This window comes from Oryza brachyantha, chromosome 2 (genome assembly GCF_000231095.2).
Source record: "Oryza brachyantha chromosome 2, ObraRS2, whole genome shotgun sequence".
Lineage (NCBI taxonomy): Eukaryota > Viridiplantae > Streptophyta > Magnoliopsida > Poales > Poaceae > Oryza > Oryza brachyantha.
Window position 1 is genome coordinate 4,487,209 of NC_023164.2, and position 24,861 is coordinate 4,512,069.

Consider the following 24,861-nt stretch of genomic DNA (forward strand, 5'->3'; position numbering starts at 1 on the left):
CACGTTATAAGTCGTCTAAACTTATAGAAAGTAACATATACGACACCAAATTAGTTTTATTATATTTATAATTAATATATTTTTATAATGTGTGTCTTGAGTTGTAAACATTGCTATTTTTATAAATTTGATCAAACTTAGAGTGGTTTAACTTTAACTAATAGTTAGGAAATCAAATGGATGCTATTGAAATTTTATAAAACTATAAAAGTGTCCACGCATAACAATGGGAGAAATCTAAAATTAATTCATAATTTCAACATCAGTCTAAAGAATACCAACTGAATTCACGTTCCCTTTCAAGCGGCAACAGGGGTGGCTCCGTCGACTCGATGAACTGGATCAATCGGAAGTAACCTAACTGGTTTGATGAGCAGACTCTTATGTGACTTCATAATCGATTACTTACTAATTATAATTAATCAAAATCAGGTTTGACGCTAGATTAAAGTTTTTACTTGCCAATTGTCATTAACTGTAGTAACCCTAAGTGTAGACATGTGAATTTGTAATCGCTGCAAAGATACAGTGCTGTGTTCATGCTCGTGATCTCTAGCTGTTGAATCAGCTACTGCGAATTTGTAATAGATGAGTCGTCCATAATTTCACCGTGTTCAAGCTTTTCTTCCATCAATGATCAACTTATGTTCATAGAAAAAATCCATCAGTTCCCAATACACTATCAGAATCAGCGATGTTGTAAATTTCCTTCAGGGTCAGTGAATGACAATTTTTTTTATCTATCTAATTACCACAGTTAAAAAACCTAGATGCAATTATCTACCCACCTATAAAAAAGGAGCGGTGATGGTGAATCTGTCATCTATCCCACCATCAACTCAGTATATTTTCTAAAAAGAACAATAATTAATAATTAAGATCTATACATCAATCTATTTTTATTAACTTTACTTTAATAACATGGTTAGGGGCGGATCCAGCGTGCCCCCTAAACACCCACGCTGGATTCCCTTGGAAGATAAGAGGACGAGAGGAAAAAATAAGAAAAATATAAAGAGTAGGGAGGAGGGAGGAAAAAGACAATCAGCCCCCCTCTCACTCGGCTGGATCCGCCCCCCAATAAGCTAGCAATATTTTTTTAATAAAGCTCTGTTGCAAAGTATGGAAGATATGTTAGTGGAGATTAAAAGCATGAATCATTATCGTCGGGTAGAGACACGGTAGTTAACTAACAAGTCTCACTCAACCTACTCGACCATCATTACTTAGCCTTTTTCTCACTAAGACTGCAAACAGGAAAAACTGTAAGCGGCAGGATCATCTGGCAGAGGCAATCTGTCTCTAGAGTAATCTGTAAAGATAAATTGATCACCATTAGTGAACTCTCTTCTTTGCTTAAAGTGGGCATCAGAAGAAGGAACTTCAAGCATTAGCTCTGCAGGAAGCCAACAGTAGCAGGTTTGTGTAAAGCTGTAAGCGGCAGGATCATCTGGCAGAGGCAATCTGTCTCTAGAGTAATCTGTAAAGATAAATGTGATCAAACTTGTGAACGTAAGCTATAGCCCAGCATTCACAACAATCAACCTGGAAATTCTGAGAATGTACAGGATATACTAGATTTGGGATTTGTGCTTCAGATCAGACAGAAGGATGCAACAGTAAAGGTTTGAAAGCTCAGAAAATATGTGCGGCTGGCATGATTCGAACCTGAGCACAGGTGATTTTTAGTTGTGCCCGATAACCACTCCAGTACAACAATAGTGATGTTTTTCTCCTCGCCCTGTCTAGGAAGCCGTGTGCGCGAGTGTGATCTAATCTGGCATTTAACCTTTTGTCACTCTTACAGGTGGTTAAAACAGATTTGTCACTCGTTGTTTATGACATATGAGCCCTTATGAGTCTATGACATATGGATCCAGTGACAAATCTATTATCATCACTTGTAAGAGTGACAAAAAGTTAAATACCCCTGATTTTCCTCGCCCTCTATGCATCACATTGACGACGGACGCTCGTGCAGTCGGACGACGTACCAATTTTTCAGCAGAATCATTATTACGTTTCCGTCACAAGTTCTGTCACGTAGGTGGACGCCAAGCTCATGCTCCTCCCCCCCTCCCTTTGGCCGCACATCTCGTTAGTAAAAATCATGGTAGGGTGTCATGTTTTTAATTTTCTAAAATTTCAATGGCATCCGCCTCATTTTACAAATAGTAATTGCATTTTATCAATACACTAATAATTTGTAATGGCATGGATCAAGTTAACCTTTTTCCAAATAGTGCTTGTTTCCGACACATGACAATTTATTGCAAATTAAAGATAAATTCCACTTTATGTTTATCTTTTATTACTTATGTTTCGCTTTGGGCCACCCTTCGACCTATATTTTTCACTTTAGCATGTAATTATATCTTTGTTCCACTTTGCATCATCCCAGCTCCCTTTTGAACAACCTCGAGTGTCCCATCTTCTACTTGTCCCATCTTCTACTTGTCCCGTCATTTCTTTGACATATGATAAGTGGGGTATTGTTAACGTCGAAAATTGAATTTTAGTCGTTAGAAGCAAGATTGTGGAATCGAAGACCGAATCGGACTATTAGCTCAATCGAACTGATGATTGGAGGTTGGATCGGATTGGTGGTTGAGTCCAAAGTAATAGTTGAATCGGACAAGGAGAAGAGTTCGATTGGGATGCAAACCAAATGGAAAACAATTCGGGAAAGAGAGAAAGTCCACATAGAGACAAATATATGTAAATAGTAGTTTCAATTTTGGTGTTTGTTCTATTAGGAAAGATAGAGTTTAGATTTGTTAAGATTAGTTAAAAGATATGTGTTCGTATCTATTTTTGAGTCGGTTGTAGGGGTATAAATACAAAGTCCATCGTTTGTAATAGACAGCAATCACAAATCAACAAATTTGTTTCGGTGCATCACCGCCTATTTCGACGGAGCAAGCTCTAGGCGCGAGGTTAACTGACTTTGCTATGTAAGTTTGTGTTTCTCAACCCTTCGAGTTGATTAGATAAGACTTTCTTGGTTAGCTCTGATATTCTATCTAATTTATTCAATGGTTTATCTGAGGTTTTGTGGTTACTTTGATCTATATTCTAGCTTGGAGTAATGGCTCACCCTCGATCAAGGTTTATGATTGAATTTGATTGTGTTTATCACTATTAATTGAGTAGATGTGATTCTATCTCGGTTTAATCTGATCAATTGTGTTTATCTTATTCATGTTTATAGATTAGATTGAGTGCTTGCATATTCCTTTTGCTAGAGTTTTAGCCAACATTATATTAGTGTTTTGTCGGTTAATTTATTAAGCTTTTAGATCATTGTTTCATCTATAATCATATCGGCTTCGATTGTATTCTGTATTGGTTATGTCCGATCTATGTTAATCTAATCCGATCTGGCTCTAGAAGCACTCCTCATCTGCTAGGTTTAATAAAATGAGTTGATGAACCATGCTGAATTGTCTCGGTTTAGTCCGATCTTCTAGGTTTAATTTGAATATGTACGAACTCACTTGATATTGTCCGTGTTGGTTATTAAGTTAATAATTCGGTTTACCATGATTGGATTCATAACAAGATTTATCGGTTGCTAAATGCAAGTATAATAACGCGATCAACAGATCAATCGTCTAGTTAATCCTAGAACTGTCTCGGTTGAGTCCAATCTTCTAGGGTTAGCTGGTTAACAATCAGTTGCTTGGTTATTGTATCAATAATTCAGCTGATAGAGTGCTTTATTGTTTACCTATCCTAATTCTAATGTGAAACATAGGCTAAAGGGTGATCCAAAACGAAACATTGATAATAAAAGATCACCAAAAGAAAATTTTACTCTAAATTAAATGAAACGATTTAATATTGTTGTAGTAGGAGTAACCATGATTCACCCTCATACGGTAACTGTGCTTACCGTGGGTGTTTGGTAAGAGTAACAAACCGTATGGTTTGATAATTTTTGTTTAAATTCAAATTTGAAAAAGATAGAAAAATATATAACTGGTACCTACTAAATTCTATTCCTATCTGGTAAATAAAGTTTGTGAAATGATGAAGTTTACTTTATATTTTAGAGCTCCATTTTAATTGGTAAAAAAATTTAAAAAGGTGATGGTTTAAAATATGATCTCTACTATGTTAACTGTAAAAAAACACAGCAAAGGCATGCAAAAATTTTATGCAACGTTACCTTTTTTTTTTCTTTCTAGATATCCTATCCACAATTATCCTGAATTTTCCACATCTTTTTAAAAACTTTTACTATGGTCTGCATTTCCTTTTTCTTCTCAGCTTCAACCGTGTATTACTGTGGGAGTTAAAAAATTGAATTCAAAATTTGGAACACATTTTTTCAATGTTATCGCGCGTTATCCGTGCTGCATGCGGGCCCTTGTGTTTTAATTCCTTGGTGCATTCAAACACCTGTAATTGCTGAAGGCCGATCACAGTTCCTCAATTCAACAAAACGGATAGAACTAAAGAATTTGAACAAAGTTCGTTACAAATGCAGTTTGATTGGGATTTGCTTGGCTCGGACAACAACTTATACCAAAACCTGAAGAGTACAGCAAATCACTTACCAGGAAGTTGTTATTATGTATGGTACAACACCAATATACATGACCGTATCCTGATGTATTTTGCTCATGTAATAAGAGGAGCAGGAGTTGAGAGGCCACAGATTATTTACAACTACAGGATAAAAAGCAACTATCAGGATAGAAAGAAAATACTAACAATCTCCATTATTTGTCAATTGAATGCCAAATGACATCAATCACTACCAAGAATCCAATATACAGTTGGCTATTTGTTTCCCAACAGCTGTAGAGATGGGTTAGTGAATGTTGCAGAAAATTGTCAATATGATTCCCCTTTGAAACTATCAATACTGTTGACCTAGCCTTCTAAACAAGCCAAACAGAAATGGTTGTTTGATCTCTCAAGTAGTGAAAATAACATTGTGTGTAAAGTGTGAACATCACATATTGCAGATATAAGCAAGTAAAATATTTACATGGATACATGGTCCAACTTGTTCAAAAAACCAGTGCCTTAGCTTATCCAAGCTTATATTTCTCCTAGTTAATTTACTTTAAATTGAACTGAAACCTATCACCAGATGGACAATAATATCGACTATTCTCAATGATCTTTAGATTACTGCATTCTAAGGTTTCAAAATCCCAACCTTTCTGCTGGAACAAAGCAACGCTGTCATAAGCTTTATAAATCAACTGTTTTGGTGTTTGATGTTTCAAATTGTTTAGATGCTCATAGTACTTCACTTTTGAGTGATGATGAGACAATGAACCCATAGACAAAGGAGTGTGGATGTCCATTTGTTGGCAGCCTGCCGATACTTAGTTAAAAGGGCTTGTACTGGCCATTTTGTATCCCAGTTAAATCAGTTCAGTTTTTCTAACTGTTTGAGTTATTAATAAGTCATGATTTTATTCCTAGTTTCCTATAGTACTTGCTGAACTGTGTATTATTTCTCATCCAATCCTTTTATGTTTCGTTTATTTCAGTTTCTCTGTCAGTGGCTATTTACATTCTATTTTTCAGAAAAGGAAATGTGCATTGAGCTGAGTAGCTGACAAGCTTTCTCAAAACAAGAATCATCACATTGTTGGGAATAGAGCATTTTTCCTATATCTGAAGAGTGCATCACTTCTTATGGCCTGAAGATGGATTATGACTGTTGAAGCTTGTTGCAAGGTATTACAGTGTTCAATATCTGAGTAACCCAAAGATAAATTTTATGAAAGGAATGAAGGCATATTAGAAGAACTTCGCAAGTGCTTGTCCAATGTAAATTCTGGGTTAGAAGAAAACAGAACAATTATAATGGGAGTAAATCCAAAATTACAGATATAGCATATCTGAACTAAATCCTGCTAGATACTAGCATACCAACAACTGAATTGTAAACTGGGTATTTCCCATTCTACTTAATCTGTGTGTCCACTAATATACAACAACGGAGCGAGATAAATAACATACTTTTCAGGTAACCAACCACAAAAAGAACACATAATATTACACATTTACCATTGTTGTCTCCAACGCAACCGTTAAATCGAACCCAGAGACATAACAGGAGTTAGAAATATTCACCCATCAGCAAGTTCCTGCAAAGAGAGATCAGAGAAACATACTTCTTTCAGTTAAAAATAACAGAGATAGCCAGTGAGAAATCTCAATACTAAGGATTTTTCGTTACTGTTATACAAGTCTGTGTAATGTTCTAAGCACAAAATCATTCACATTCATTTTGAGGACTTCTTTTAAGACTATCAATCATATACATCAATCACTACAGTACATGCGCACTAGTGCTAATCTGCGAAACACCACGATTTAGAGTGTCATTTTTGCAATTTTTTCACCAACAAAGCAAAAAATGGCACCTTGCAATATTTGCTACAATCACAAGCAATGATATGTCAATAGATAGGGAGCACCTTGCAAGGAGCACAAGATCAGAACAGGAATTGAGATTGTAGGCTTGCTTACATCAGTCACTCTCGATGCCATCATCGCTCCCGTCAGTCCGGTGGAGAGCGTCGCGTGCGGTGGCGAGCGACGGGTCGATGGACGCGGCGGTCTTGAAAGCGTCCCGGGCCTCGGCGGCCAGGCCCTTCCTCTCGTAGCACTCACCGAGCAGCGAGTGCGCGCGGGCGTTCTGGGGGCTGAGGCGGACGGCCTCCGCGAGGTCGGCCGCGGCCTGGTCGAGGCGGCGGCGGCGGTTGAGCGCGAGCGCGATCTCGGCGCGCTTGGCGAGGGCGTCCCCGCGCTCCCGGGGCTCGAGGGAGCGCGCGAGCGGCGGGGCGAGGGCGGCGTCGAGGGCGCGGAGCGCGGGGATGCGGTGGCCCAGGAGGTCGAGGGCGAGGCCCTTGAGGATGAGCGGCGCGGCGTCGCGAGGGTCGAGGGCGATGGCGCGGTCCGCCTCGGCGAGTGCCGCGCGGGCGAGCGGGCCGGGGGGCTTGGGCTTGGGCCCCGCGGCCGCGGCCGCGGCGCGCGCCCGGGCGAGGAGCTGCGCGCCCTGCGCGAAGTGGCGGCGCGACTGCGCGGCGGCCGAGGAGGAGGAGCCGCCGCCGCCGCGGCGGCGGAGACGGTGGGCGACGCGGCGGGGGAGGGAGTGGAGGGCGACGAGCATGCCCGCGGCGAGCATGAAGAGGAGGCACTGGACGATGGCCTCCGGCCAGGTGGCGGCGGCGCCCAGGGCCAGGGCGGCCATGGCTTGGTCTCGGTGAAGGTGTAGCTCGAGAGAGAACTTCCGTCGGAGTAGACGTCCGATCTCGGTTTCTCGGGGTGTGTTGACGGCTTGGGCCATCTTCAGCCCATCGCTAAAATAAATCTTTTGTCATTTGACAAAACCAAAGTTTAATGAGGTAGAGATTAGAGCATTTACAATAATGATTATTAGCTAGCTCTTTCATATAAACAAATATGATGATATGGAGTAAAGAGAAGTGAGTAAAGAGAAAAATAGTCGTTACGTATGACAACGACTTAGAATCAAATCTTAGCATTTATTTAAGTAAATTTTGTTGTATTGAGTAGATTAAAAGGCAAGAAGAGTTGTAAAAAAGTATTTTATTGTATTGACGAAGAAACCATACCTGACTATATCTTTCTATATATGATTATAAAATGGGTCAGTGTTACTGTCATGTAAAAGAAAGAGTCGATACTAGGTTCTACCATTTAATATACCCTTGCATAGTTTTAAACTTTCAAGAACTACCAAATATTTATAGAAATTAGTAATGTTGTGATGGGGTCTATATCGCCCTTAATTTAGGCCAAATCCAAATCATTCATTCATTTCTATGGTTCATACTATGTTTTGTATTTCTTATTATCTGATCCAATTATTTAAATCTAATTTGGTTTCAAAGAAGTAATCCAAAGCGACATCATACTCATACTCAACACCGTTGTGCTGCAAACCTTTTCTGTTGTGTGCACATCGATGTGAACTACAACTTCAAAAAGAGCAATAGAGATCCATTTATGGACTTTAATAGCAACACCATCGCAACAAATCTATTAGTGACCGAGCAGCTCATATTCAAGAAGTGGTGGAGCAACATGACGATGGAGATGGACATGTGCAAGGACGTAAGGCATCCATCCCATAACAACTCTTTATAATGCGTACTTACTAATGATAGGGCTCATAGGAAAGGTGGTGTTTTTTTTCTCAATGCCCACGAACATGACAATTAATTGTCTTTGGTGCTATTGTCACCTAACGTTGCCTGTGACCTGAGGCTGAGACAAAGGGAACGAGTGAAAAGGAAATTAAGTGGCACTAATTGTCTTTGGCTTAGATTTATGAAATCCACTCATTGTATTTGGCCTCAACTCTAAGAGATTTGGACTCATCCTGATGGTAAAGTCTTGTTTAGTTTATTACCACTCTCGGTGATATGCCGTCCGAAAGAAAATTAAGTGGCACTAATTGTCTTTGGCTTAGATTTATGAAATCCACTCATTGTATTTGGCCTCAACTCTAAGAGATTTGGACTCATCCTGATGGTAAAATCTTGTTTAGTTTATTACCACTCTCGGTGATATGCCGTCCGAAAAAAAGGAGTCGCACTTGACCCACGTGACACATCTCAAGAGGGGTTGGGCCTGGGACCAAAGAGGCAACCACCTTCCCGCATCAGGGGTCGGGCCGCCCGACCCTCCGTCCTTGCACCCCGCGCGTGAGGGGACATGGGGTGTGGGAGGCGTCCAACGTGGGCACACACGACTCCCTGTCGTCGTATTTAATGGCGCTCTGCCACACGCAGGGCGTCGTGGCAGAGCGCCGCAGTAAATGCGGCGTGCCCGTGGCGCGGTAAGTTGTTCTATGGGACCAATGGATGTGACGGCAGACCGAAGGCATGTCAAAGCCCCGTATGTGCCTGCCCCCTTAACAGGAGACATGACCCGTGTCAACCCCATCTCGTCGACCATTGATAGAAGTCTCTTTTGCCTCTCCCTTGAGAGTGAGCCGGTGTTTTGTCTTCGCCACACTCATCGTCGTCGTCGCCGCTCCGTGAAGACGAAGAAACCGGAAGTCTTCAGCATTAAATAAAGAGTAACATGTGTTTTCCTACCCACGTCGCAACGGGACACGACCTACTCTACAATAAGATATAAACTATCATTACACGTCTCTATATTTAACAGACTGATAAATATATTATCTACCATTGATAAGGTGATAAAAAGTTAAATGCCCAATCGACACATCAACTACCCTCGGCCCCCCTGTTCTCTCAACAAGTCAAGATCGCACGTCACCAGAACCATCCACTCTCACGCACACTGCGGCGTGGGCCCCACGCCACGTCCATACCGCCACACGCGTGGTGCACGTAGCAAATTACCGACTCGCAGAAAGAGAGAGAAGGGGCAAAACCGTACTTGCGCCTAAGTGAAGGGTAGGTTAACGAGACCCACTCCGCTGCTCTTCCTATCCCCACCTCACTCCGCCGCGTGGTGGCTGCTGCTCCCGCTGCGGCCGCCGCCGTCGTCGTCGTTGCCTCGCTCCTTGCGTTGGGCGGCGGCGCACCGCACCTCCGGCGCCGCGCGATCGGATCCCCGGGGCGGACGTTGCCCCCCCCCCCACCACCACCACGAAACCTCCCCTTCCCAGCGGTTCGTGCCGTCCCGTCTAACCACGCGCTCGCTCCCCCACCACGGTGTGTGGCCGGATCGCGCCTCCGCTCGTTGATCTGCTCTGCTGTGTGGCTGGCTCGGTGGGACTGGTTTGAGGGTTTAGGGCAGGGCAGGGCAGGGCAGGGCGGCGGTCCAGGGTTTGGGGGGATTGCGGTGCCGGTAGGGTTTTGAGAGGGCTTTTTTTTGTGGCTGGCGCCGTGCGTGGGATCCTGATCTGGGTGTCGAGGAGCGTTGGGAGTCGTGTTACCGAGCTTCGCTGCTACGGTGATTGGAGCTCAGATCCCCGGCTGTCACACTTGGATAGTTGGATGCCCTGTAAGATAGGAACACCCGGTTGTTCGTTATAAAAAACATTATGCAGGCAGGGGTTGTTGTTCGTTATAAAAACAGTATCCAGGCAGGGGTTGTGTCGTTTGGATGATTTCTTGGCGGCCTTCATACTCAGCATCTTGAATTTCGATTAGCTTTCTGGTTCATGCTTTTTTAAGGTAGAAGCTGATTTTACTAGTTTGAACATTTGAATAATAAGATTGGATTCTCATTTATTAGGGCCAGGTTAGCTCGCAGAAAAAAGACAATGTCAAGGGATCACATTTGTCTAGTGGCAATAAATATAAAAGTTGTTTTTTATATGCAGGATTTGATTCAATAAATCCATGCAACTTAGAAGTTATTTTATCTGAATAGTGATACAATTGAATTAAGAAAATGACAGCTTCCATAATTTGCGTGATCTTAATATATATGATTGAGTTATGTATGGGGATCAATATTAAAACATAAAGAAATTGTGATGAGTTCAGTACTTCTGTTCTTATATCTCAATTTATTCGTACCATATCTATTTCCTTCCATTTTATTCAGTTTGAAGCGTCTGCTTTGCTCCAGGATAGTACCCATTTGGGCAGATGGCAAAGAAGAAGAACCCAATTGTCTTTATGGATGTAGCTATAGGTGATGAGCCTGATGAAAGAATGATTTTTGAGGTACCCTTTACCTTTTGCTCTCTTGGTACAATCCACTTAGGCTGACATGGAAAAGTATTTCTTTGTTGGGGTGATTTGCCATGTTAGAAAGTTTCTTGGAAATTGTGAACTAGGCACTCTTAGTCTGAGGATGTAAACCAAAGAGGCTCGTAATTGGTTATTGGTGAAAAATTTTCCCCTTGCAGTTGTTCGCAGATGTTGCTCCTCGGACAGCCGAGAACTTCAGAGCACTGTGCACAGGTAATATTCATTTGGCTTGTTCCCAGTCAAACACTAATAACATCTGTTGTTATCTGAAGAAACATATGTTATATAATTTTCATATAAGTGACTGATCTTCCTCTCAAAATCCTGTATTGGGTTTTTCATGCTCCAACAATTTAAAGAATCCTACAATTAAATGGCATTCTATTGATCCCAAGCAATGTTATATGTAATACACCTGTTTGGACTGTTTTTTTCCCATATCTTTTTTTGTAGCCACATCATGTACAGTATGACTGGTGTGAGCTAGAGATATTCAGAATACATGTTCTATATGGCAGGCAATGTGAATATAACCTGTTGTAACTTGTAAGCGTGTGGCTGCAATTCAGGCCTAGGAGTTATGTTCTGTATAATGAGCTCTTTTTCTGTAAGCAAAACGTTAATATCTACTCTGTATGTTATTCAAGTAATATAACAATGTGGTAGTGCTGGCATTTGTTTACATTTTGGCCTAGTACTCAAGTGCCCACATATTCAAGAAGCACTTGACAGACAAACCTTGTTTTTTTTCCCTTTTTGAGAAGTCACTTCCTTTTTTCTGACACTTTTGCTCATGCTAATTGAGGTTGTCATCTCCAGGTGAGATGGGAATTGGACAAACAACTAAGAAGCCACTATATTACAAGGGGTCACTCTTCCACCGTGTAATCAAGGGGTTTATGGCACAAGTCAGTTTTTCTTCTCCCTTATTTATTTGTTATTTTTTATGTCACACTTGATGATTATATTACAATGATTGTGTGTTGCGATTAGCATTTGTTTCCATTTCATTCTGTTCTTTAGCCAGTTCCATTTCTCCTGTATAATGTAGGATGCAAGACAGATGATCTCGACTGCATTTCTTATCATATAGTTTTTAAGGTTGTATGTTGCGTTATTCTTTAATGGTTTACAATACTAACAGCTACAATGCTAGAAACACTTATTTGCTTCGTTATACATAATTTTATAACCACTTTACTTTCTCTTCTTTCAGGGCGGCGACTTCTCAAATGGCGATGGTGAGTTATGCAAAATCCTTTCTTCTATAGAGTTGACATGTCTTCTTTTCCTATGAATCTATGAGGAGGTGGAAATAACATGCTATTCCTGGTTTTCTTGTGTCTTTTGCTAAAATAACATACCATGTTTATGTTTCAATTCATATGATGAGGTGGTGGGATAACAGGTTGTTCCTGTGTCTTTTACTGAAATAATTATCATATTCATGTTTCCATCCATATGGAGAGTTTGCATGTGCAATTTGATTGTTGGGATGTTAATTCTGATTCACCTGGTCAGTTGTTTCTGGGTGTAATAACTTTAATTTATTGTAGCATTTGGCATAACTAGAGTTGTGGACAAGGGTTGAACTTTAGATGGGAGGAAGAAATAAATATAGGAAAACAGACTATTAAATCTCTCAAGATTGTATTGTCATGATATCTCTCATGATAAAACTTTCTCTATGTACTAGTATTCTTTTTTTTTAATCAAATGACTAAACATACCTGCAGGATCTGGTGGAGAAAGTATATATGGTGGAACATTTGAAGGTATTAACCTCTGAACTCAGTATGGCACCAACCTTCAAAGTTTAATACACAGACAATCTCTAGATAATCTATATCCATTCAGAATGCTGATTGCACAAAGGCCCAGTTTGTAGTTTGTGGTTTCTGTGCTGCACTGCTGCGCTGTGCTTTTTTTTTTCTATGTTGCTGCAGAAACATAAATTCTTCATTAAAGGATCACTTTGTGGTTGCCGTACGATTTTGAACTGTGCTTAATTTTTAGTTGCTGCAGGAACATGTATTTACAATCATTGTGTTCCATTTTACAAATCAAATTAATGCTTAGCAACTGTTATATGTCACACTTGTTCCATTCTTTATGAATGCAATAATGTCTTTCCTAACTCTGATTAAAATAAAAGCAGTTGCACCAAATAAGCTTATGTTAATCCACCTCAATGTTTTCAAATTGGAAAATCCAGCCTAGTTGCCTCAGTACCAATTAGGAGGACTAATCGCAACTAATTGGGTGACTATCTGGCAATCAAATCGCCTTAGTCGGATGACTTGAAATTTTTGAGCCACCTCAGTGCTAAACGATGTCTAATACTAATAATTGGAGTCGTCATTTTTTTTTCTCAAAATAGTACATGCCAAAGTAATGTTGATTTCCTTGCTGGTACTAAAGGTACTGTAGTTCTCATCTAGTTATGCTAATAATCAATACATGTGCATTGAAAATCTATGACGTGCATTTCAGATGAAAATTTTGATCTACGCCATGATGACCGTGGTCTCCTGTCAATGGCAAATGCTGGCCCTAACGCCAATGGCTCACAGTTCTTCATAACTTTCAAACATAATTCTCGTCTTGACAGGTTTGTTCATATGAGTACCATTTGAACAGCTAGGTGTATAGACTTTATAAAAATGAAACTAGCAACTTCTGATCATATGAATTATTCTCAAATCTGTATATGAAGTATTTGTATCTGTGAAAAATTGGATTTTTGTAGTCTAATCCATCAACTGCAACATTTATGAAAACAGACTTTTTTTTTTGGGCGTGAGACACAACACACATTTTTACACTAAGCAGCGTGACTGGAATTGTGGATGTCCATTTTTATTTATGTTAAAAACAGGCCACTGGGGTAACATGACTAGTTGAGGTTTAATGTGGGACATGGTATTTTTATGTTCCAAATCTGATTGGGCTACATCATAACAAGTTAACTATGGCAAGATGGCCATTGTTTTCTAACTTCGTACTGATTGATTGAGTTTTGGTAATATCTTACTATCTTGCAGGAAGAGCACTGTTTTTGGCAAACTTATTCTTGGAAATGATGTGCTGAAGAGAATCGAATATGTTGATGTGCATGGTGCTGGCGCCACACCTGTTGTTCCAGTAAGAATAGTGGACTGTGGAGAGCTCGTTGACGGTAGGCATCATGGGTCCGTCATTATTGACAACGGTAATACTTGGTACTTTGGTTCAAATTTCTAATACACTCAGCCACTACCTAATCATTTGAGAATTGTCACTCTTGCAAAGAAGGGAGTGGACTTACATTATTTATGAGATTCATGCTGCAGATAAAAAGAGAGCTGTGAAGTCAAAGTTATCCAAGGATGTATCTTCTGATGTGGAAAATAATGAAGGAAAACACAAGAGACACCACAAAAAATCTTCAAGGAGGAGAAGGAAGAAGAAGAGATATTCTTCTTCAGAATCAGAAAGCTCATCTGAGTCTGAGTCTGAGCTGTCAGACTCTGAGAGTGAGTCTGATACTTGCTCCAGTGACTCATCTGATCTCAGCAGCTCAAGTGATGATAGGCGGAGACGCAGAAAGAGACGCTCCAAGAAGGACAAACACAAGCGTGGGAAAAGAAAGCGTGATCGTCGCCGTGAGAGAAAGCATAGAAAGCGTGACAGGAAATCAAAGCAAAAGTCAAAAAGGTTTGTTTGCATAAACAGAGTGAACATTTTGACCTTCCCTGACACCTGACATGTATTTTTGAATAAGCAGAGTGGTAGAGAGTGACAGTGAAACTGGAAGTGCGAGTGACAGCAGCTTGGAGGATGATAGAAGTAAGCAGCACCACCGTGGACGGAGATCTAAGGCCTCATCCCAAGTTTCAGGTAATTTTCTTTGGCAACTGACTATCTGTTAAAGTCTATAGCTGCTTATATTTATGTTTCTTAATTATTTGATTGGCCAATGAACTTTTTAATATTTAGTTGTTGAGATTTCCATAAACTGCAGTACTACATTATGTCGTCCTTTATTGTAACAGAAAAAAGAGCACATTGCGCTAATTAAAGTTCTTCAACCATCATTATAGAGGGCCGTGCATGCCAACTCAAGTACTTTTCTGTCATATTTAGATAAACAATTGAACAATGTTGTAACCAGAATATTTCAAATGAGAAAATGGTGAAAATTGAACAATTTTTAACTGTTCTTTGTTCATTTGATTTGATCGTATTGGGTGTGATATATTGGGGTGATTTGGTTATACTGTAATATGGATGGTCTCTGATTTTATCTATGTAATTTGATAGAACTCAGTCAGCTGTAATGTATGTACCTGTAATGTATGTTTGCCATTGGAATTCAGATAAACCTTTATTTGTTATTTACGTCTATGATGTGGGTCCAAAGCGCACAGATGTCACAGTAATTATGTTGGATTAGGTATCGGTGGGTTCGGTGGCACTTATGGAGGTGTACAAATAACCAGCCTATAACTTGAATTTCCAGGTGAAAATCACACGGCAATAGCTGCTTTGAAAGATGCCACTTCATCTCAACACAAGAGTGCGACACCAAGGAGTCTACCTCAAGAAGACAAATCTCCTCAGGAGAATGGAGATACCCGCACAAACGGTGTTACTGAATCGAAAACTGAAAGGAATGCCGATATTGCTCTGACCTGCAATCGAAGCAAATCTAGGTTTCCTATACTTCTTCATACATCAATCATTCTTTGTGCTTACTGCATCCACGAGCAGCGTTTCATCTGACATTGATAAGCAGGAGCCAGAGCATGAGTGGTAACCACTCAAAGAGTATGAGCATCAGTCCAAGGAGAAGCCCAGTAAAAAGGTCAGCCATCAGCCCGAAGATACCATCAGTAAGCATGAGTCCTGTTGTCCAAAGCCATGGCAGAAGTCCTGTCCGTGCTCCTGAAAGAAGGGAAAGCAGGAGCCCACCCCAAGAGAAGAGCATCAGCATGAGCCCTCGTAGAAGAAGTGCTAGAAGAAGTGAAAGCAGGAGCCCACTTCGGGAGAAGAGCATCAGTATGAGCCCTCCTAGAAGAAGCATGAGCAAGAGCCCCCCTCGAAGTGCAAGCAGAAGCCCAGTTGCCCACAGGAGCAGGAGTCCTGTTAAAGTTCGAACAAGAAGCATCAGCAGGAGCTCTGCTAGGTCCTTGCAGCGGAGAAGTCGAAGTAGGAGCCTGGAAAGATCCCCTGTTCGAAAAAGTGCCAGCCGAAGCCCCCCAACTATGGACAAGGGAAGAAGCACGAGCCGAACCTCTGGAAGATTCCCATTGCGAAGAAGTGTTAGCCGGAGCCCAGATAGGCCTTATAGGAGGATTGCAAGCAGAAGTCCTCGAAAGCGTGCTGGGAGAAGCATCAGCAGAAGCCCAGTGAGACAATCTAAAAGGAGTATCAGCCCTGTAAAAGGTGGTCGATCTCGTCGGAGTGTCAGCAAAAGTGGTAGCCCACCCCGCAGGGCAATATCGCCTGCGCAAAATCATGGTAGGAGCCCGTCGAGGAGTGACTCTCCTGATGGGTCAAAGCGCGTAAGAAGGGGACGGGGTTTTACTCATCGTTACTCATTTGCAAGACAATACCGCTCACCTTCTCCTGATCATTCTTACCGTTATGGTGGAAGAGGTGATCGTGACAGGTAACTGACTAAACTTTTTGGAGTCTAGTTTCCTTTTATTACTGAAAAGTTAACTTAATGTATTTTTTTCAGACACATGGGTTATCGAGGCTCCCGTCAGCGATCGCCTCCTAGACGCTATAGAAGCAGCCCACTCAGAGGAAGAGCATCACCAAGGTAAATTCACCATTGTATTATCTGATGATTAAGGCATGTTTTTTGCATGTGAATTATCTAAGGATCATCGTTGAACCAATTCTGTAGACACGCACTGTCCTCGTTTAGTTTATGTTCCCGTTCCATGATTGTGTGTTGTTTGGCCCTGGAGGCATAGCAGGTACAGGAGGAGGAGCCGAAGCCTGACAAGGAGTCCCGTTTATCGAGACCGAGGAAGGGGAGGCGGACGCAGCAGGAGTCCTGTACGCAGCCGCACTCCTGCTGGTGGAAAACTAAGGTCACATGGGGATCGCTCGCGTTCAATGTCGATGAGCAGAAGCCTGTCTGGATCAAGATCGAGGTCTCCACCACCAGTACACAATCGCTCCCCACTTGCTTCCCCGTCTCCCAAGCGAGCGAGTCATGATAAGTCCCGGTCACCCTCTGCTAGCTCTGAAGGGAAGAAGGGTTTGGTTTCCTATGGAGATGTCTCCCCTGATTCTGCTGGGAAGTAGGAATTCGTCAAATGCATACACGAGCTTTCGCCGCTGCTCAATCCATCTGCATTGCGGCATTGGGTTTTGATCTGGTGCGGTTAGACAAAGCCATTTTGAGGTGCTCCAGATGCTTGCTGTTTTCGTCATCGTAGAGATTCTATGTATTTTTCTGGATGGTGGTGAATTTGGTTGAATCTTTGTCTAGACGATCATAAGCGGAGGTTAGCGAACGAGGTTTTTAAACTTGCAGCACGGTTTTTCTGGCTGTAATTCTTGTGCGCCGTGGTAGTTAATGAGTTAAACCTATTGAAGTACTTTTTACTGAACTTGATGGAGATCTGAATTCCCCATGATCTCTGACCTATGTGCCTATATTGTTTCTCTACTGCTACCTGAGTAATGGTGTAGAAAACTAGAAACAAAATGGCAGCTGGTAGCACCGTAGCAGTCGGTTACTCGGTTCCTCGTTGATGTGTTCCATACACATGAAGGCTATGTTTTCCTTTTTGTGGATTACCTCGCAGGTTACTGTGCTTATAGGGATGAACTAAACGTTAATCCGATAGTTATTACTTCCTCCATATTTTTTTATATGACGTTGACTTTTAGTATTTTCTTATATGATGTCGTTGATTATATTTTTTTATATGACGTTGACTTTTAGTATTTTCTTATATGATGTCGTTGACTTTTAGTTCTATATTTGACTATTTGTTTTATTAAAAAAATTAAATAATTATTGATTATTTGGTTATATTATTATTATAGGAACTTTAAGTATGCCCTTAATTTTGTATATTTGGATATAAATTTGAATAAGACGAACTGTTAGAGAGTATCATTTTAGATAATTTAATCTATTTTGATTGTAATTTTATATTATAAAATGAAAGTAAATAAATATTTCTCTTTATTAAAGTACTCTTTAGGATTCATTCCTGGTGTTTTTAAACTAAATATTTTAATAGTTAAAGTTTTTAAAAATTGATCATACTATTTTCAAATCAATAAAAATTATGGAACTATGAGGATTGTATATTATAAACCTTAAAAGTAGTTTGGAACAGGTAACCTGAGCAATGCATCCGTAAAATGTTTTTGAAGAAATCATTTAGCCCTCGTTTAAAACATTTTTTAATTAAATTATTGCAACGGATTAACACGTATCCTGATAAGCAGGGACAGATGTAGCGTGGCTTGAGCCCCTGTTGCCCCGTTAAAGTCATTAAAGTTATTGGAGCCCTCCACAAATATCCTTTTAAAATTTTATATAAAAAATCAATAAAAAGGGGACTGAAGCTATATATCTAACTTGTTTAGACATCTTCTAATCTCATTGAATGTACATTACTTGTAAGTCAAAATTTGATTTTTTTTAATATCAAATTTCGAGTTGATTTAAATATTTTTCATCATAGTTTATTTTTCACCATTTATTTTTAGATCACCAAGAACACATATATAAAGTTTTATTTATATATTATTTTTTATTTGTAAATATGTCATATGAACTTTTTCTCTGTAAAAGTCAAAAGATCACCCGTTGCCAATGTCACTATGAGAAAATATATTTTTAAACATATAGAGTAAATAATTTGCGGCAACTATATGGTGAAGTAGCTGAAGATAATGGGGTACATAATGTCAGTTGAATATTAAAAAAAACTGGATAATACTCCAAATAGCTTAACTTTGGTTAATTTTGTGTAAACATTTTTACGTTGTTTAGTAGAGATTAAAATTGAGAAAAAGACTTCGGTGTCCTTTAATAAATAATAAATAAATAGGGTGGGAGTGCATGTGAGAATAAAATAAGAATAATTTTGAATGTTAAGTGATTAGTAAGATAAATCATATTATAAATAGTATAAAAGATGCTTATATTCTAATTTAAAATTTAAATCGTAGAAATGCTTACGTATTGGAGTATTGGGAAAGAGAGGGAGTTCTTTTATTAAAATATATCCTTCGCCAAAATTTAAACTATAGTCTTATGTTTAAAATTAATTTTATGAATTCTTTTTATAATTTGTTTTTCAATTATGATTGTTAGATCGCTACGAACATGTATAAAATTATATATATATATATATATAATTTTATCAGAAATTAGTTTTCGTTGCATATATGTCGGTTGGCTAAGAACAAAGCCACAGATGGCGCACAGCCGAGTGACCCACACGGGATCCAGAAGGCGAGAGAGAAAGAAACCGACGTGGCCACTCTCGGCGCCAACCGCTACTGCTGCCCCTCCACGTTCAAATCTCCTCCGTCCGATCTCATATCAACGGCTCACGTTCCACCTACTCCACCACAATCGGTTCCAACTCCTCCCCCCAATTCGGAGCCAGAGCCAACCCAACCCGCCGCCGGCGATGGACGCCGCCGCGACGGCGACGGCGGCGGCAGCGGCGGCGATGGTGTGGTTCCGGAAGGGGCTGCGCGTGCACGACAACCCGGCGCTGGAGGCCGCCCGGCGCGGATGCGGGCGGCTGTACCCGGTGTTCGTGCTCGACCCGCGGTACCTCCGCCCGGACCCCGTCGCGGCGTCCCCGGGGTCCGCGCGCGCCGGGGCGGCCCGCGTCCGCTTCCTCCTCGAGAGCCTCTCTGACCTCGACGCGCGCCTCTGCCGCCTCGGCTCCCGCCTCCTCCTCCTCCGCGCCCCCAGCGACGGCGACGGCGACGTGGCCGCCACCGTCTGCGCCGCCCTCAAGGACGTAAGCGACCCACCAATCTCATGGATTTTCTCCCCCACAAAATACAGAAAATATTCGGCGAATTTTAAGTTCTTGCATCGCAGTGGAACATCGGGAAGCTGTGCTTCGAATCCGACACCGAGCCGTACGCGCTTGCCCGCGACAAGAAGGTCATGGTCAGTGATCAGTGATCACTTACACTCCTCTCAACAATGATTTTTTTCCCCAGCAAATCAGAAAGATTCCAACTTAATTTTTTTTCCTCCTGAATGTGCAAGGATTTCGCGGCTGCGTCGGGGATCGATGTGTTCTCGCCGGTCAGCCATACCCTGTTCGATCCAGCAGAAATCATAGAGAAGGTAACCCAAGAAATCAGTATCATGCACTCATGATCATTTTTTGATCGAATGCTCAGAGTCCTGTGCTTAGTCTTTTCTTTTGGGAAATGGAAGAATGGAGGCCGGCCGCCGTTGACATACCAGGCGTTCGTGGCCGTCGCCGGGCAGCCGCCGGAGCCGGTTATGGAGGAGTACTCCGAGCTGCCACCGGTTGGAGATACCGGTGAGTATGAATTGTTGCCGGTGCCCAAAGTGGAGGAGCTTGGGTATGGAGATATCAGCCAGGTGAGAACAGTCGCACACTTACTGTTTTGTTTCATCAGGTTGGATTTTTTTGCTTAATTGGATGGGCCAAATCAAACATGTAGGAGGAGCTTTCGCCGTTCCGAGGCGGCGAGACAGAAGCTCTGAAGAGAATGAGAGAATCACTTCATGATAAGGTGCTTGTGAAAAAAGTGTATCATTCTTCTGCATTCTGTTCATAACTGTTAGCAATAATCTCGTCATTAGGCTTGCATGGACCAAAAAAGACTTGTGCTGCTGTAGCTTTGCGTGTGCCAACAAAAGGCTATTGTGTTTGTGATAAACACTCCTAACATTTGGTGTCAGAGTTGGGTCGACAATCTTGGCCTGTGCAAACTTGTATGGTGTAGTCCTAAAGACTAGTGGACCGTGAGTGCTTCTGAATGAGGCCGGTCGGTGCTGAGAGACACCAATTTGATGGGGAAGATTGTTGAAATAGTCCATTTCGTAAATTTAGGGAGAGTTATACTAAGTTAAAGTCAGAGAGTCTTTCACCTCTTAGGCTAACTTTTGGGGTATATCAAGACTTTCTCTCGATTGGACCAACGTCTTCTGGTTTTGGCCCAACAATAACTTCTGAATTTTGATCAATTTGTTATAGAAGAATACTTGTGGGAAAAGTGTATAATTCTTCTGTATTCTGTTTGTAACTTCTAAAATTTCATCAATTTGAAAAAGAAATACTTGTGAAAAAACTGCATCATTCTTCTACGTTCTGTTCGTAACTTCTGAATGTTGATCAATCTGGAAAAGAAAAAAAAACTTGTTTTACTCTTGCTTCGGTTACACTCTGATAACATAAAGTTCTCTTTTACAGGAGTGGGTTGCCAAATTTGAGAAACCTAAGGGTGACCCGTCTGCTTTCCTGAAACCTGCGACGACTGTCCTGTCACCGTATCTGAAAGTGAGTGGCACTGGGCCACTGGCAAGCCAAAATTTTAGGCCTCTCTTAGTGCCGCCTGTTTCAGATCGCAATGCTGAAATGAATTGCTATGGTCGCAGTTTGGTTGCTTGTCGTCAAGATATTTTTACCACTGCATTCAGGATATTTACAGGAGCACAAAAAAGCATACAAACCCACCTGTTTCATTGATTGGCCAGGTGAATTTATTTACAACTACCTTGGTTTGGTCGGAGAAGAACAGCGATCTAGCGTCTGAATGCTTCAGTTTGTTGTTGCAGTTGCTGTGGAGGGATTTTTTCTACACTGTGTCTTTTGGGACTCCTAATTTTGATCGAATGAAAGGAAACAGAATATGCAAACAGGTCTGTTTCATTTTAGCCTATCATCTTCTTCGCTATGGCTCACTTCTTCTATCACGCAAATACCTTTTGGTCCAGATTCCATGGACAGAGAATGAAGAGCTGTTTCTTGCGTGGAGAGACGGTCGGACAGGATATCCCTGGATTGATGCTATCATGATTCAGGTTTTAACAAGGCACCGATGAGCGTACATTGCTTCTGTTTTTGTTCCACTTTCTGTTACTTCCTGTTGCATTTGCATCACCTGTAACCACCAAATCATGCGAAGTACCTGCCTATTTTGTGAAATGCCAGCTGAGGAGGTGGGGTTGGATGCATCATCTTGCACGCCACTCTGTTGCCTGTTTTCTGACACGGGGTGATCTGGTACGTGTGATCTACAGTATACAATATCTTTCTGTGATGCTGCTTGCTTGAACATTTTATGCATGTTAACCTTCTAGTTTTCAAAGATCCCTAGGACAATTGGTATAAAACTACTTATTGACTCCAATTGACAACTGGTATAAAAATGTCATTTATCATGCCACTTATAAGGATGCTAATAGATACATCCATATCATCACGTCTAAAATGGTTGATGAAAATTGTTATGAGTAAATAAAACAGACAGAGTAAGCCTGTTTGTGAGATACTACATCCCTAATTTTCTCCACGTTAGTTATTACTCCCTCCAATTTTTTTTGTTTGATGTCATTGACTTTTTTATCTATGTTTGACCATTCGTCTTATTCAAAAAAATTATATAATTATTAACTATTTTATTATGATTTGATTTATTACAAAAGTAACTTTAAGTATGGTTTATAATTTTGTATATTTGGACAAAATTTTTGAATAAGAAAAAAGGTCAAACGTAAATCAAAAAATCAACGACGTCAAAAAAAATAAAAAACGGAGGTAGTACTTAACTGGAATATTTGTTTGGGGTCTATATTGTGGAAAGTAGAACTTATGTAGAGATCAAAGCAATGTAGAAATCACAGATGCTAATGCCCATGCAACTTGACAACATCTCTTTCACATGAAGTTTATCCACTGGGAGAAAGGTCGTGATGTCTTTGAAAGGCTACTGATTGATTCTGACTGGGCTATTAACAATGGCAATTGGCTATGGCTGTCCTGTTCATCCTTCTTTTACCAGGTCAGCATTGGAATAATCTCTTCAAGTACAAATTATCTACATATTTATTCACTCTAAATATTTTCTTACCTTTTACCTTTCTGCAATGCCTTCCAAAACAGTATCACAGAATTTATTCCCCTATCTCTTTCGGAAAGAAGTATGATCCTAATGGAAACTACATCAGGCATTTCATCCCAGTGCTGAAAGGTACTTGAGAACACCATTTCATCACCGAAAGAAAATCTCTTTTACGATTCAGAACTAGTCTTAACATTGCATTATAGACATGCCCAAGGAGTACATCTATGAACCTTGGACTGCGCCTCTCAGCATTCAGAAGAAAGCAAAGTGCATAATTGGCAAAGACTACCCAAAGCCAGGTAAAAGAGAGTATTTCAGGTTCAAAAGGCACAAAATTGTAGAATGGCCTTGTATTTATTTAACTTCATTCTGGTTTTTTCCAGTGGTTGATCATGAGATTGCAAGCAAAGAATGCAAGAAGAAGATGGGAGAAGCTTATGCATCTAAGCACCTCGATGATAAGCCTAACAAAGGAAAACCCTCCAATTCTTCGCGAAGAAAATTGTCTGCTGGCAGCCAAGTGACCTCATCCAAGACTAAGCAACTAAAAGGAAGCAGCTGATCTGAATAATTGTGCAGCATGAAGATTTCTTCAGCTTCACACTAACTGCTCCATTTTCAGGATTTCAGCATCAGAATTTCAGTTGTGAGTCGACGGCGACTGACATCCAGCATCCTGACAGTTGTACCTAGTGTGATGACTACAGTACTAAACTAGTCTGAATTAGCAGCAAAAGGCTAAATAAACCGTACTAACATTTAGTTATTTAATTACCATCTGTTGTAGCAGTAACAAAGTACTTCTACTCCTAGTGAATACCTGCTTCTTGTCAGGTGCTTGTTTACATGATGAACAATTAGAGGTTCTCTGTCGTGAGTACAGATCCTGCCAAACTAGAACTCTATCTTGTCACACAATTAACTCTGATTGATGGACAGGAAATGAACGGATGGTTTGGTTGCTTTGTACTCTACACAAAAGGGTCAAAACCATGCCCTCATCCGGCGTCCATGATGAACAAGCCAGCTCTAATCTGGAAAGTGCAAAGTGACGACAGTGATAAGCCCCATCTTTACACATCAAAACTCAAAGGATTAGCGCAAGTTTGTTTCAAGGATAAGATGGCAACAGACAGGGACAAGAAAGTTCTTTTTTAAAAAAAATTACAGTTCATTTTTTCATGGGTTGGGTTAAAAAAAGGCAGTGAATTAGCACAGTACAGACACTGCATTAATGCATGATAAAACAATTCATCCGCACATCTATTGCATTTCCTTTCCTTGTGCCCTAACAAACTCCGACCTAATTTATACCAAGGTCTACAACTGAAAGGGATGAACGCCCAACTCATGCCATCCATCAGCCATGCTTGTGACATGCAACGACTGTGAAGCATTTCATTATTGCTAAATTAATGAACACATCTTCATCTTTTTTCTTCTCTTGAGGAAGATAGAGAAACACACAGAGATCTTCTGCCTAGCTTCAGAGGTGGTCGGTTAGCCGCTTCGAAGCCCCACTTCTATCTATTTAATTAATATTATGTCCTTTCCTAATAATATCGAAGTTTTTCTCTGGAGGAAGATAAGCACAACTTTTATGCAACTAATGTTGGATTAGAATCACCTTTTTGTTTTCTTGCCCACAGGTTATCTTTCCCTGAACCACAAGATAAGGAAAACCATGGAACCAGATGATCCAAAACCATGGGGCAGTGGAAAAACAGCAATGCGTGACCAATAAGCCTGCCCTGTACTTGTTGCTTTCCTGTGTGCAGTGGTCTTGATTACAAAAATAAATAACATGGATTCCTTTTGTTCCTTGAAAGAATAAACAATTTTATCTTGTTGTGAATAAGTCAACGCATGGCCAATTTCATCTTGAAATAAAATCTTGCGAAACTTGTTTTATAAACTAGGGCCGCGTTCGCCAGTCCCTCCAAGTTAACTTACCACACTCGTTTTTCACACGCACGCTTCCTGAACGGTTAAACGGTATATTTTTTGCAAAATTTTTCTATAGGAAAGTTGTTTTAAAAAATCATATTAATCTATTATATATTTTTTAATAATTAATTAATCATATATT

The 24,861-nt window shown here is 40.7% G+C and overlaps 3 protein-coding genes across 7 annotated transcripts; 2 read left to right on the top strand and 1 right to left on the bottom strand.

Moving 5' to 3' along the window:
* Positions 1–5,833: 5,833 nt before the first annotated feature.
* Positions 5,834–7,299, bottom strand: LOC102700687. The gene is made up of 2 exons (XM_040521277.1): positions 6,502–7,299; positions 5,834–6,116 (listed from the first exon to the last, which is right to left on the bottom strand). Exon 1 carries the CDS (start codon positions 7,223–7,225, stop codon positions 6,503–6,505), a length of 723 nt encoding a protein of 240 aa, XP_040377211.1. The 5' UTR covers positions 7,226–7,299; the 3' UTR covers positions 5,834–6,116; position 6,502.
* A 2,180-nt stretch (positions 7,300–9,479) lies between these two features.
* Positions 9,480–17,278, top strand: LOC102711769 (peptidyl-prolyl cis-trans isomerase CYP95). 4 transcript variants are annotated; one of them, XM_006646989.3, is made up of 14 exons: positions 9,480–9,645; positions 10,555–10,652; positions 10,838–10,892; positions 11,499–11,587; positions 11,896–11,920; positions 12,416–12,454; positions 13,173–13,290; positions 13,724–13,890; positions 14,012–14,375; positions 14,446–14,558; positions 15,181–15,373; positions 15,457–16,332; positions 16,405–16,488; positions 16,640–17,278. In XM_006646989.3, the coding sequence occupies exons 2-14, from the start codon at positions 10,575–10,577 to the stop codon at positions 16,980–16,982; spliced, it is 2,544 nt and encodes an 847-aa protein (XP_006647052.1). In that variant the 5' UTR covers positions 9,480–9,645; positions 10,555–10,574; the 3' UTR covers positions 16,983–17,278. The 4 variants fall into 4 exon arrangements, with proteins under 4 accessions (XP_006647052.1, XP_006647053.1, XP_015689356.1 ...); XM_006646990.3 differs by having other exon boundaries at positions 16,646–17,278; XM_015833870.2 differs by having other exon boundaries at positions 16,649–17,278.
* A 1,907-nt stretch (positions 17,279–19,185) lies between these two features.
* LOC102712225 ((6-4)DNA photolyase) lies at positions 19,186–24,143 on the top strand. 2 transcript variants are annotated; one of them, XM_006646991.3, is made up of 14 exons: positions 19,191–19,681; positions 19,765–19,836; positions 19,939–20,019; positions 20,113–20,283; positions 20,367–20,438; positions 21,119–21,205; positions 21,304–21,402; positions 21,484–21,567; positions 21,643–21,729; positions 21,860–21,931; positions 22,596–22,709; positions 22,811–22,898; positions 22,976–23,071; positions 23,156–24,143. In XM_006646991.3, exons 1-14 carry the CDS (start codon positions 19,340–19,342, stop codon positions 23,332–23,334), a joined length of 1,644 nt encoding a protein of 547 aa, XP_006647054.2. In that variant the 5' UTR covers positions 19,191–19,339; the 3' UTR covers positions 23,335–24,143. The 2 variants fall into 2 exon arrangements, with proteins under 2 accessions (XP_040377125.1, XP_006647054.2); XM_040521191.1 differs by having other exon boundaries at positions 19,186–19,681; positions 21,304–21,567.
* The last annotated feature ends 718 nt before the right edge of the window (positions 24,144–24,861 follow it).